The 14,560-nt window shown below is 38.1% G+C and overlaps 1 protein-coding gene across 8 annotated transcripts in view; it reads left to right on the forward strand.

Moving 5' to 3' along the window:
• Window positions 1–14,560, forward strand: part of POU2F1 (POU class 2 homeobox 1) — a 51,566-nt gene that overhangs the window by 11,371 nt on the left and 25,635 nt on the right. For 2 of the 8 annotated variants that reach the window (XM_014947314.1, XM_014947313.1), the window contains exons 4-6: window positions 941–1,150; window positions 2,784–2,963; window positions 8,845–8,971. In XM_014947314.1, the coding sequence (XP_014802800.1) occupies window positions 941–1,150; window positions 2,784–2,963; window positions 8,845–8,971 (517 nt within the window). The remainder of the gene's footprint in view (window positions 1–940; window positions 1,151–2,783; window positions 2,964–8,844; window positions 8,972–14,560) is intronic. The other 6 variants (XM_014947315.1, XM_014947317.1, XM_014947310.1 and 3 more) reach the window with 5 other exon arrangements.

Consider the following 14,560-nt stretch of genomic DNA (forward strand, 5'->3'; position numbering starts at 1 on the left):
ACCTTCCTTTCTAAGAGGAAGGAGGCAGAAAATTGCCTTGGTTGCCATGGTAAACTTCCATCCCTGAGAGAGATGTTGGCAAACAGGCTGTATCTCCAGTGCAGAATGTTTACAGTCCTGCGCTGTAATTATCGCTCAATGACTGGCAGAATTAATCAGAGCCTTTATGTTAATTAGCCTGCTCTGCAGTCCCCAAAACAGGTGGTGGAAAATATGCAAATCTATGCAGAATTTTAATGTTCTGCATAACCAGTTTTAATTATCATAAAACTCTCTCCCCCTCTTCATGCACTTGCATTTCCTCCCTCGTGTCTTCACAATTTCTTCTGTTTAAAAAGCCCAAAACCACAAAAAGAAAAACCCAAACCCCAAATCTTTTAAAATAAAGCAGCATTCAACTAAATAAATGCTAAACTTTGGTTATTTAAAAGCAGTGTGTATATTATGTATTTTGCTGTAGGTAGGTAAACCTGTGAAAATTTCTCAAACTAGTTCCATATAAGCCAACAGGATGATGACTTAGAAGTGCAGGATGCAGATACAGAAAATGGAAACACAATCTTCTTTCTCTCATTCCATTGTTCAGCATTTTAGGCAATGAATAATTTTAACAACCTTTTCTTTCTTTATGGGGAAAGGTAGTGTCAGCTTCAGTTGCATTGCAGAAAATGAAATGAGACCTGAAAATAATGTCAAAGACTTACAAAAGACCTGAGAATCTTTTTGTTTTGTTTAAACTGTATTACCTACAAACATGTTTGAGCAATCGTAGCCGAGATGGTGGGTACACAGAGCCATTGCTTAAACACACTCTTAAAATAAACCCAAGGGCTTTTTGTATGCAGATGAAAGATTTTTATTGTGCAGTGTTGAGATAGCAGTGTTATATATTAACATCTGTTTTACACTATAAAGAGTTGGTTGTTTTTTTTTTGACTAGTCTAAATCTAATGAAGAATCTGGGGACTCTCAGCAGCCAAGCCAGCCTTCCCAGCAGCCTTCAGTGCAGGCGGCCATACCCCAGACCCAGCTCATGCTGGCCGGAGGACAGATCACTGGGGTAAGATTTACCCAAGTACCCTGCAGTAAGCCTCCTGTCCGGCAGATGATGGCAGCATCTACGGCAGTCCCCACAGAACTGTCAGTGAAGGTTATTGTCATTTCCTTTAACATAGGAAGAAACTTGAGTGAAAGAAGGAACAGAAAATACTTTCCTATAAGAAAGCAGACCTTAATCTTTATTTTTTGTTGCAAAGTATTTGCTTCAAAAAAAACCAAACACCTTTCTCTCTGTTCTCAGTATCTGTCTTGACTCTGCAATGAAGTTAAAACCTGGTGTGTGTATTAATAAAAAAGTCACTAATATCATAAAGAGGAATTTTTATTTTTTTGCAATATTAAAATGTGGCATGGGAACATGAGACTAAATCTTATAGCTAGGTGAAGAACAAAAATGATGGGAACTGCTGACACTAATTCTTCCTCTTCTCAAACACTGAAACATTTATTTTTAAGTAACTATATTAGTGCTTGCCTTAAGCCTATTCAGCCTTCTGTTTTGACCCACCAATTTTAATTGCAAGGCTTTGGGAGTAATTATGGAATAGCTGTTGTTTTAGGATTACTGGTGTTTCTGAATTGCTGTAAATGCTTTCAGTCATTTTTTAAAAAAAGCGAGTTTTGTGAATGGGCTGCTTTGGTTAAAGAGTTTGCTTCCACATAATCAGCTTTGCAGCTTTAAGAGTATGCATGTTAATAAGGAATTTAGGGCAGTTGCTCCAACAATATATTTATGATTTGAAGTATTAGGTTAGATCATTCACTTGAATGAAATGATGTCTTAATTTCATGTTCAGTTAAAGCTTCTCGTGTACTAGTGTGTAAATAAACATCCTATTTAGGTTTTGGTTCATTACATGTGAACATTTTAGAAGTGAGACTGCTTTAATACGTTGTTAAAACCCAGCGTATTTTATTATTTTCCTCATTCTCAAAAAACATTAGTTTGTTTTAATTTATGATTGTCTGCAGTCGTGAAACATTCAGAACTCCAAGCCTATGCAGATATGGATTGTAGTAAATATGGGCATCAAGATTCATTTACATGTAAAGGAGAGACTGCTGCCACCTGTTTCACAGAGATAATGTGTGTTTGGGAAAGGGAAGGGATGTAAACTTGCCAACTCTATTCTATTTAAAAAAAAAAAAAGGCAGATGGGGAGACTTGGAGAGAAACAAACGGAGCTCATGTTCTTTACTTATATCTTAGGGCATAATGGAAATGATGGAATATGGCAGGGATTCATGCTAATGTGAAGCAGCTGGGGTGTTATCAGTTTGTTCAGTAGCCATAGCCAGCATTCCTGCTTCTCATTCATCTGGCTAATCGCTTGCTGTTCTGCTGGGTGTAAATTTCCTTTCAAATCCTGGCAATACTGATTCTTTTCTTTTGCTTGCTGCTTAATTACCTTTTTCCTCAACCTCCTGGTAGAGTTGTGAAGAAAACTTAGGAGGAGAGTTAGGTTCTGTAGGTTCCAGTAAGTGCCAATGTTGCGTTTGTGCGGTTTGGTTTATGTCAGGTCTGTGGTAGGTTGGTTCCTACGCTGTGTTGAGTAGCCAGCTGTCCTTACTTACGGCCAGAGTCACGGGCTAGTTAATGGCTGAACTGTAGTGATAGTTCTAGGAATGTTTGGTTAATACAACTAGTAATGAGCTAGCTAATGACTTTGTAGCTGAAGTGGCTCTTTCCATTATTAATGGCTGTGTTTTCTAATTATTTATAGCTCACGTTGACGCCAGCCCAGCAACAGTTATTGCTACAACAGGCGCAGGCACAGTTGCTGGCAGCTGCAGTGCAGCATTCAGCCAGTCAGCAGCACAGCGCTGCTGGTGCCACCATCTCGGCCTCTGCTGCAACGCCGATGACGCAGATCCCTCTATCTCAGCCAATACAGATTGCACAGGTGAGCCTTGAGGCTTGAGAGGGTGGAAAATAAAGAGTTTTGACTAATTGCATCATTCAAATAATATTTTTATTCCTTATTCAGTGAGTTCCTAGAGTCCTTGAATACTGTTAGTCTTTCCTCATGCGTCCTTAGCTGATGAGGTTGAAGTTGATAGCTTTAGCAAAGAACAGGTACCAGCTGCTCATCAGTATCGCTGGGCTTCTGAGTTTGTTCCAGAATCTGACCAGAAGCCGTATTTTCTGAATTTTCCTCCTTGTAGTTAGCTTGAGAAAGGAGAAAAAGAGGTATAGAAAGATGCCCATAGAAATGACACTTGTTGAGACCTGCACGGATGGGAAGGGATACCTATGTATTACAAAGAGTGGTTCTTAGATCCAGGCAGCAAAATGATAGACCTGAAGAAAGGCAGTTTGACTTGACATGCTTGTGTGCTGTTTTGGCTTGGTGCTTAATGCTTAGAGTTCGGTGACAAAGAGTGGGCACTTCTGTCTGTCTAGAGAAAAACTTGCCAGAATGTGTCTGGTGTCGGAATCTGGGCTGCTGCTAAAGACCTGTTAATTCTTAATGTTGAAGGACTGCTTGCCAAGGAAGTTCTGCTTACCAAGAGCAGCAAAGATCCTTCTGGGTCTTCCAGGATTGGCTTAGTTCAGTGTGGAGAATGCAGTACCACTGACTCCGCTTACCATATGTAGTGTGGAAACTCCTTAGGCTTCTGAACAAGGGTAACTGAATGTACAGCAGAGGCATCTTGAGTACTGCTAGTAGGTGATTGTGTTGCTGGTGCTGAGGTCCATCTTTCCATAGATTAAGGTTCTTAGTATGTAATATTTCTGTTTGATTAGTTTAGCTGTGCAAAGTGTGTTGGATGTGCAATCTCCAGAGCTGCTGCTTCTTACATTGAGTGGGTTCTTTAAGACTGTTTGACGCTTTCTATTTGGACTGTTTTCACTTGCATTCAACTGGGATGAAGTGTGTAAAAAGTGAAGATGAGGGCAGAGGAAGTAAAAGAATAGAAATGTTGTGATTATGTGAAGTCCATTGGTGAAGTGTGTTATTCCTCTATTGTGCTAGTCTAGTCTACTAGCTGAGTAACAGCCTGGTTGTGCTATCAGTTTTTTATTAGCTGAAGTGGCAAACTTCTGTGGTGTTGGTCTAAAAGTTCTGACCTCTCTGGCTGTCCCTACAGAGGCCAGGTGCCACCCCACATTTAAAAGGCCAGTACTGATGTTGTCCACAGACCGCTCACATTGAGCATTGTGATGCACTGTGACAAGTCATGTAACCAGATATTAATACTTCTTTTAGCAAAGGATCCCACTTCACTGGCGTGATTTGGAGGTGACTCAAGGATGTAGCATTCAAGGAAACTCATAACCCTCAAGACCATATCTTAATTTTGTTAAGCCATTGGCTGTAGCCAATAATACAGGCAGATTTCAAGAGAAGAATGGGAAGTGTCCTTGTCAGGGAAGTGGATGGTTAGCTTCTAACATCTCTCCATGCATCTGTCACAGAGTTGCCATATGTTATTATGCGTGTCTTTTAACCTAAATGTAAGTGATCCACAGGTGTGTGCCTCTTGTCATCCAGATGTGCAGCTAAAGATAGTGAGATCTGCTTTTTACTGAAGTGTGGAGTGTTGAAATTTCATAGTAATAAAATCTGTATCTTGAACTTTCTGGCTTTACATTTGTCAAATATACCGCCAAATTAGTGGATACTTTTGAAGGCATTGTAGCGTGTGTGTGAGATGCTGCTAATTCTGCTCTTCCACTTCAGTAGGAAGCTATGAAAATCTGTGAAGTATTTGCAGTTATTAATTTAGTACTGGGTTTTTCTCCAGAATTTACTAAATCTTCAGAGAAGTGTTTGAGAAAAGTTGAAAAGACCAGACACCGTGCTGTCAAATAGGAACTTCTGAAGTGAGCATTGTCTGGTTTGTGCACGTGAAAGAGTTAAAGTATTGTGGTCATGTGGTCATATAGTTGCCACCATATAATGTGTACTTGTAGCACAAGGGGAACAAGTTAAAGTTTCAGTTGTTTTCTGGCACTCCTAATTACTTAAAAGTTTCATGTTACAATTAATTTCTTTTAGGACAGGTTATTGTGATATATTAATGTAGCTTGGTTACCTTTTCGTAGCAGCTTCTTATGATGAAAGTTGAGGGCAGGTATTGGATATAATTCGAGATACTTTATAGAAAATTTCTACCATCTAGCTTTGTAGGTGGATAACACTATGCTTTTTTTGATCCATCTCGTTGATTTATAAACAGTGCTCAGTTTTGTTTGCGTTGCTATTGTAAACATATAGCTGATTACACAAATAACTGAATGTTTGTTTTAATTGATGATTTTTGAATAATTGATTAACTGGCAGGTATCTGCAGCAGGGGGATTACCATATTTATTTTAATTAACTAATTGCACAAGCATGATTTCTTTCATGTGTACTGCAGTTAAAGTAAAGTATCTGCTGCAGCAGTCTGGTAAGATGGGCTGATGCTAAATTGTCACTAAACTGTTTTGGAGTTCTTTGTAAACTCTACTTGTTTTCAAGATCCATGATCAGTGTTCATATGATATAAACCTCAAAATGACAGAGATGCTTAAGTTTGTACTGAAATTGTAACTAGAGATCATGGCATCAAATTTAGAACTTTAGATGCCTTTTGCTAAAAATGAAAAAAACTTCCTCGTGTCAGGATGTAGCACTTGGCCAATTATTTTGCTGAGATAAGAGTTGGATTGTTTTGATCTTTCTAAATTGTTAGGCAGCATCAGAAAACATGCATGTTTCCACAAAAGTCCTTCCATCTATGTGCTTGTGCTATACAGATTTTACCACTGAGGGAAAAAAAAAAAAGTCAGTATAGGAAAACAGTGTCAGGGTTGTTCGCATGATTGCTATTGGGAGATTTATTGTAATTCTACAATTAACTAAATAATAAAACTTTCCCAAGATAGAAATAAAGTTGGATTTCAAATGAATATGAGGGGCTGGTAGGGCTATTTAAGAGTGATTAGCCTTGGAGGTATCGTTTCCATTCTGCAGCACAGAATTATATTTCTGTATTTAAACAAGACTCAGCTGAGATACCATTTACCAAGGCGGATGCATAGAATAAGATTGCTTATACCAGTTATCCCTGAGGCCTCAATTTAAAAACAGTTTTCTCATATTAAAGTATGAGAGCCTGATGATAAGAGCTGTCATGTCTTAGCTGGGTACCCTGTGTTATGAAGACTATAGTCTTAAACGAAAAGCTCTCCTGCTTTGATCTTGCTTCTTTGCAAGATCCACTGTTTCTTTGTATTCTTTCTTGTATGTAACTGTCTCTGGTGATGCTTCTTCAAATCATCTGAGATCTACTTGGTCATCTTGGGGGCTTTTACTTGCTTGCTTTTGATGGGGGAGGTCCTCAACTTATCTGTTTTTCTGCCCATACTTTTTCCTTTGAAAATTTCTTCCCAGCTCTTCCTTTAGTTTCTACTCTTTGTCTTATCCACCTCGTTTTTCATCCTTCAGCTTCTCAACATTTCTTCTTCTTCCACCCAGCATTTACAGCATGTCAGCTTGCCCTATTCGTTCTATTTCTGTTTCCTCCTCTGCATCTAGTCCTCACATCCGATGCAGTATGAGCCCCTCTATGCTAGAGGGCCTGCTCAGTCTGCAAAGGTAACCACTGAAAATCAATGAATAAATGAGTGGAGGTCCGTATCGCATTGGGCTCAAGAAATGAGAGTTTTTAGTAGCAGTTCTGACCAATGCAAATTTAAGATACGAAGTCACAAGAAACATGGAGTTCCTGGGGAAAACTGGAGCAGTTATATCTCTCTTTTTTTAGGAAGGAAATTGACCTCAATTTCATAGGAATGGTTGCAGTAGGTCTCAAATTTTCTGAAAGCAGACAATACTATCAACTTTAAAAACACTTGTTGTGCTGGCGGGCACTTTTAAAAATTTTACCATTCTCTTATAAAATGGAAGTTTCCATTTCTGAAAGAGCATGGCGTCTGGTGTCTGTCCACCATGTTATTCCACTGCATGCTTTTGACTTAACATGACCAAGTTGCTTAAGTGATTGATGGCCGGTGTCTTTGTAATGCAGGTTAAGTAATCATTTTCTTATAATGCATGTCTATGGTCTCATAAATCAATGGAGACTCTGGTTTTTTGCTCCCTAGTCCTCCTTTCCACCCACTGACACTCCCCACCCCTCTTCCCCGGAAGAAGATTGTTCCAACTATTTAAGTCTTAAAATAATGTAAGGTTATAGACAGATAACTATAGTCTGCAAATGGTTGTATTGTGTTTATAGAAAGTTATTTGAGTCAATCTGTCTTGACTTCCCATCACCATCTCCGTTGCTGGCAGTTAATGGCCGTTCATGTCCACTGCTGAGCAGCTGGTGTGAGTGTACAGTAACCTGCATCAGCCAAAATGTGCGGGGGCTACTTCACTGTCCTTAAGAAGCAGGTCTCTGTTAGTTTGGCTCACTTTAACTCAACGTTAGCACATGAGTTGAAGTGAGCAGCTCCATTCAGGCAGCCAGATTGAGCACTGTTTAGAAGCAAACCGGCATTGTTAATCTTTTGACACAGCTGGACCCAAAATCTGTCTGCAAACAGGTACCCCGGTATCTGAGTAACTTCCCTGAAATAGAGTTTGGGGAGGTGTTTGGTTTGTTTAATGGGAGGTTGCTAAGTGTGGGAAATATTTTAGGCTTTTGTCCATCTCCTTGGTAGGTATTTTGAAACAGCTTCTTAGAAAGAGGGAAAGTTTCTACATATATGTATAGACAGTTTTCGTAGATTACCTCTGTTATCTTGGCTGGCTTCACATTGTGCTTCAATTCTGAAATTTCAGTTACTCTTGTTATTGTCATGTTTGGAGAAGATTAAAAGAAAAAGGCTAGTTTTGGGGGAATATTTTTAAGCGGTTTTCTGTGTTTTCATTCTCCAGCTAAACAGCAACTTGAAGCATTTTTCTTGAGGATTCAGTTTCTCTCAGAGATTAGTATTTACGTTGAGACCAGTCATTTAATTATAGAAAATTAATAGTTATGAATGGTTTAAATACATAAAAATAGGGTTCTACAATAGTGCAGTGTTTTGGGTTATTCCTTTTAACCTTAATTATAGCCATGTTTATTAAGCTTACTGTAATTTGTTTGAAAACTAATGAAATAAATTTATTTACTATTTGAGTTAGCTACTTCCTGAAATTTGACCTGAACAACCAAAGTGTGAACTAGGAATCTGTAAATTTTTGCTTTCCTATTCCTGATTAGAATGGTAATTGCAGATTGTTGTTGTTATAAAAAAATAGCTCCCAGCTAATATGCTTGATTTTTCAAAAATGAATTTTGTAGCAGAGTTGCATCCTCAAAAAATAAGTCTGAGAAATCCAGGTGCTGATAAGTCTAAAGTATTTGAAAACTTGTGCTTTTTGGGGGAGGGAGATTGATTTTTATTTTATTTTTTTAAAAAAGCCGAACTGTGCTGGAAATATTTGACTGGGTTATTTGGTAAACAATTTTTGTTTGATTTTATGAAGGACAGTGGAATACAAGTTGCCAGCCTAAAGGATATTCAGTAGCAGGACTGCTATTGTTTGATATCCAGTTTTATCTCTAAATGTCAGAATGTAACTGGTTGATAGGAAATCTAGTTACATTGGGAGTCATGGCTGACTTAAATGTCTAACACACAGCTCTTTCTTTTCCTTTATCTTTTTTTCTTTTTTTTTCTTTGTTTTTTCTTCTTTGTTTTTTTTTTTCTTTGTTCTTTGTTTTCTTTTTTTTCTTTTTTTCTTTTTTTTTCTTTTTTTTTCTTTCTTTTTTTTTTTTTTTTCCTTTTCCTGTTTCATTAAGGATTTGCAGCACTTGCAGCAGCTTCAGCAGCAGAATCTCAACCTGCAACAGTTTGTGTTGGTGCATCCAACAACCAACTTGCAGCCAGCACAGTTCATCATCTCACAAACACCGCAGGGGCAGCAGGGTAAGTGCTCCTTGCCAGAAAAGAAAAATCATACATAGCATTTTAGAGAAGGTGAAACTGAGGTGGTTCGTTCACCTTTACTAACTGTTGATATTCCCTAGGAGAAATAACTGTATTGCAATTAGGAGACTCTTAACAGGTTGTCCCTTTCTGGGTGTTAGACCTAAGCCTTGTCAAAGGGTGTGTAGCTCACTTCTCAAGGAGGATCAATCCAGAGATCATGTCACAGGCACATTTGTTAACAACAAGGCCTCTTGGGACATACTGCAGCATCTGAATTTCTGGGTCAGGCTCTCAGGAAGGAAGCCTGCTGGGAACAGAACTTGGAGAAAACAACTCACCAGAACTCGAAAGCAGAATCCTAGGAGGAGGCCTGGAGGGTGTTGTGGGCTGTTTGGATTAGGTTAATGATAAAAGGGCTACAAAATTCTAAGTCTGGAAAAAGATTACAAAATCAAGAGTCCTTGTGGCAGACCGGAACAGTCCGTAAGCCTACAGAGTACAGTGAATTTTGTCATAAACAGAAATAATGGTTACACCTTGGGAAGAGAGCTAGAAAGCTTGATTTTGTATACCAGCTCTTGGAAGCAGTAATTTAGTGATACGCTGGGTATGGCTTACATGCTAAAGGCAAACCAAGTGGTAGGTGGTAGTGTGTCAGACCAGTGATGACACTGTACAGGAACTAATGCATTCAAGTTGAAATACATCACAGTACTGATTGCACCCCATTTATTGATGGGCACAGAAAACTGCATTTACCCATGGCCTCTTATCCTGTTATACTCCAATGGTCTTTTTCCCTCTTTCTCTTCTACATGAACTCTACACAGTTGTTCAGGTCTGGTAATCCAAAGATTCTTGCTCAGAAGGCAAATCCTGTTATGCTTGAAGAGGCCTCCAGAGCCTGGCTGTCCTATAAAGCAGCTCTTTGCACCTTATTTTCCCCTGGTCCTTTCAATTTTTTCATGCATCATTCCTTCTTATATACTGTGACTTGGCTAGAACTGGCTTTCCATTATGCTGAAGCTCTCTTCACTGTCTGAATGCTCTCATGTTTGAATAAAGGGTTAGTCAAAATTAACTTTCTTTTAATGGGACTTGATTTAGGAGAGCTTTTATACCAGCACTGGTAGAAAATGACTAAAAGACTATTCATGGAAGCATTTAGTGATGCACTAGTTTCTTAAAATTAAGCTGAACTTAAAAGCTTAACATATTCTTCCAAAAGAAATCAAATGTCACTAAAATTTATTTCAAGGATTCTTTAAAATAGGCTTTTTAAAAAATAAATTATTTTAAGGAAACAGCAAGCATAAAAGCATTGTTTTGAAAAACTCCCTAGCATTAATGTCCGCCTACATTTTTCAACTAACTTCTGCTGGTTTTCTATAATATCTCTGAAGATGCTTCACAAGAAAGGAAACTAACAGAAGCAAATTATATTCCTCTCTCAAAATGGATTGTTTGCATTATAGAAAGGAAGGAAGTGTGTCTGTTTGTTTAAAATCTGAAGTAGAATAACTACCAGAAGCGGTTTTCACAGTACCTTTTCCAGGGACCATCTCTGAAAATTATTTCTTCATTGCAATTTAAGACCTGCATATTGCTGTCATCAGTGACGCAGTGTGTATAGAAACACCGTGTTTTACCAGTAATGTACAGCCTGGACAACTGAATAGCTCAAAAATGTAGGAAGATTTATATTCTGTGTTCTGACCGTAGGCCATTAGTGTGTGACAACCTTCCAACTGAAATGCTTAAATAGATTTCATTTTCTTCATGAGCACTCAATGATAAAGCAACATGTATGTCATAATACCCCTTATCTCACTTTTTGAGATGGCTTTTTGCAATATTTCATGGTTATTGTTAGAAGATCTCAAACAGTATGTTATTATTTATGAGAAAGATTGAGAAAGTGTATATTTTTATTTTGTTATTTGCTGTTGCAGCTGACTTTTCCATGTTATTCTTGTCCTATTGCTCCATTAGTCAACTTCATAAAATAATAAATATTCTGAAAAAACTAGCATAGAGCTTTCTTTAAAACCAACGGCATTTGGATTTTTGTGGAGGCCTCATTGGTACTGCACGCAACTTTATATATATGTATGCATTCAATAACTAAAATGAAAATTCAATTTGTTTATAGATTACTTATTCTGGAAGAAATCTATTGCTTTACAGACTACACTACATATTTTGTAGATGTCATGTAGTCATATAAATAAGAAATATTTGTTTTTAATACAAGAGAACAGTTTTGACAGAAATCAGTGAAAAATAGTATTTCTAAGCAAGATTGTGGAAGACATGTAAACATTTGGTAGATAAAAGCTTCTTTTACTTGAAGAGGTGATGGGATGCAGAGTAATGCAATCATATTTAGATTCCTGGAAGGGGTTGAAAGTCATGGCGTAGATCCACCTTTGAAAAATTTTAGAAAATTTGATACCTAAAATATTAATTAACAATCACAATGTTATTCTGCTATCTTTCTTCAACACACATTGTAGATCACAGTAGTGGATGTGAAATTATCCCTGTAAATCCACTGCCATATGCTTTATGTAGTCATCTTCCTTTTCCACATGATTTCTGATTATTCAGTGGCTTGCATGAAACAAATTGTAAAGTTCCTTGTAATAGGTAACATCAGGACTCGAGGAATTGTTTCAGGCCTCAGCAGATATGCAGAAGTCTGAATGGAAATAGAAAATTGGAAAAATTTCTTATTTGGAGCAATTATTATCCCCATATTATTGTTAAAGTTACAGGCAGGAATGTAGCACCTTGTGCAGTCTTTATACCTCTTTTATCTGTTCTTGTATCTAATAGATCTGTCTCTAGAACAACCAATTCAATATCCTTTACTGCAATTATAGCTGCTTCTTAAAAATATTACCCTCATCAGAAGACCATTTGTCTTTCTACTTAGAAGATATTGCCAATAAAAATCATATCAGTAAAAATCTGAATGGAGAGGGGAAATGGTGCGAATGGAGAGGGGAAATGGTGCTGCATTTTATTTAAATTAATCTTGCAAACAGAGGTGGTTAAGATCTGAGAAAAGACTGCATCATTGTCAAGAAGATTTAGAAATAGTACTTATAGAGAAAGTATCCAGAAAGGCAAATGTGGAAGACAAGCTTACTAATTAGCTTTAAACAATGAAACTGGGCCTACCTATTCTCAAGTTGTTGCTGTTTATTATTAAAGACCTTATTTATGATTTCATTTTTAATTGTAAAAACACCTGAGAGGATGATAGCAGGCCAAATCCAGTCCTGTTTTCTTCTTGCGCGCTTGTCCTAACAGACTTCGAGTCTTCCCTTGTATCATTAAAAAAAACCCCAAACTACAACCCAAAACAAAACACTGCACATTTTAAAAAGGGGATAATAAGTGTTAAACCTTGGTACCCACCCTGCTAGCCATGAAGCAGAGTGCAGCTCCCTCACCCAGTGTGAGGATGGAGGGAGATCCCTGAAGTTGTCTGTGTTTCTTCTCAGATGCATCAAATTTGTAATAGACAAGTGTTCTTCTCACCTGAGATTGTACACCTGCACCACTTATAGGACTCCTCCTCATTTCGTTATTAATACGCCATGTGAACTAGGTGAAAGTGCTGTAGTCCCTAGAATATGCAGATGAGGAGACCCAGCTCTTCATTGTCAAACTCTTAATGACAGCGTATTTGCTGACACAGCAGTTGAATAAAATGTAGCTGACTCAAACTCATTCCCCCAAAAGAGGGCAGAGCTTGAAGTGGGATGAGGAAAAACTTGGAAGCCAAGTGATTTAAATGGTGACTTTTTTTCCCCCGTGCTGCAAATACCCATTACCAAGATATGAATTAAATGCTTAATGTACTGTCCTCTTTGAAATCAAGTCTTTGCTTCTTACCATCCAAACAGCATCAATGGTTAAAAATGTTGACTTTCATTGAAGTAGTGTAGCAGCACCTTTGTATGGATTGCTGAATTGTTACTGTTCAAAACTGCAGTTCACCAACTTCAGCACGTTTGCATCATGGTCTTGAACTGATCTTAAAGGGTACCTGGATATTGCAAAAGGTGCAGCAGCTTAAAATCTCAGTGGAAAAGATTAGTACAAATGCATACCTTAGTACTTTCTTGTGTTGGATTCCAGTATAATTCCAACTTTGAGTCCTCATTTTGGAAGATCTGGATTTCATAAAATTAAGTGCACCGAAGTGCCCAGAAGTTTCTTTGCATCAACAGTGATCAACAAAGTTGATCAAAGGGCACTGTATGTAGTATGTGCTATGACACCCTTCTTTCTTCCTTTCAGTTGTTTCCTGTTAATCAAGTTTCATAACTTGATTTGTAATGGCTTTGTCTTGCAAGCTAACTTCCAGGATATGTCTGTGAGAAGATGAACAGCTTTGGCAGAGAAAAAGCAGACAAGTTCTTAGATGAAAAAAATTCCCTCTTTTGGGAGATCATTTAGGGATGAATTATATGTTATGCTTCTGAGCCAATTTTTTAAAAATTACGCTGAAAAAAATAAAATCTGCACTTGAATGTTTGTTTTATCTTGTGATTAATTTTAGACAGTAAGAACTGAACCATGAATCAGTCCTTGGTGACTTCTGGCTGGCAGGAAGTTTTTTGGCTTGGGCCATTATTCATGCTGCTCATAGACATTACAGGAAAAGTCCTCGATGATGGTAGATGCATTTACTTTTTGAAAAAAAAAAATTAAATACCTCTAAAGCATCATATGTTTGCATAAATCCTTATCTACATCCATGCAGTCATATTTCTGGAGCGTCATGTAGGTGATTTGTATGCCTTATTTAACACAATAATACCACTGGGCTCTTAGAACCCAAAGCAGAGGGTTACAGATACAACCTCTGTGAAGTTAGGTATGCAGGTACAATATTAGTTTTTCTAGGTTAAAAAAATCATATAGGTTGGAAGGGACCTCTAGGGGCAATATAGGTCCAATTATAGCAGAGTGCTCAGCACCTCAGCCAGTTGAACATCTCCAAGGATGCAGATTCTGCAACCTCTCTGAGTACCTGTCCTGATAGTTGACCACTATCATGGTTAAAAAAAAAAAAGAGGAAAAAAAAAAAGTTCCCTTATATCTACTTGAAGTTTTCCATGTTCCAACTTATGTCTGTTGCATCTCATTACTGTGCATTCTTAAGAAGACATCATTTCTGCTTTGAATTCAGCAATAGCATCTCACCTCAGTCTTCTTACAATGCTGAACAAATCAGCTCACTTCCCATTCCTCCTATGGGTGTTCCAGCCTGTTAGCCACCCTGGTGGGCCTCGAATGTACAAAATCCACAATGTCATTGTGTCTTGTACTGGGAAACCCAAGGCTGAACACAGTACTCCAGATGTGGTCTGACAAGTGCCAAATGGAGGGGAAGAATCACAGCCTTTGACCCGCTGGCTGCACGCTTGCGGATGCAGCCCAGGATGTGGCTGGCTGTCTATTGTAAGGGCACACTGCTGGCTCATGTTCATCTTATTGTCCTCCAGGACCCCCAGGTCTTTTTTCTGTGAAACTGCTTTCTATCCAGCCAGTGCCCACCCTGTATTG

The sequence above is a fragment of the Calidris pugnax genome, unplaced genomic scaffold, assembly GCF_001431845.1.
Source record: "Calidris pugnax isolate Ruff unplaced genomic scaffold, ASM143184v1 scaffold95, whole genome shotgun sequence".
NCBI lineage: Eukaryota > Metazoa > Chordata > Aves > Charadriiformes > Scolopacidae > Calidris > Calidris pugnax.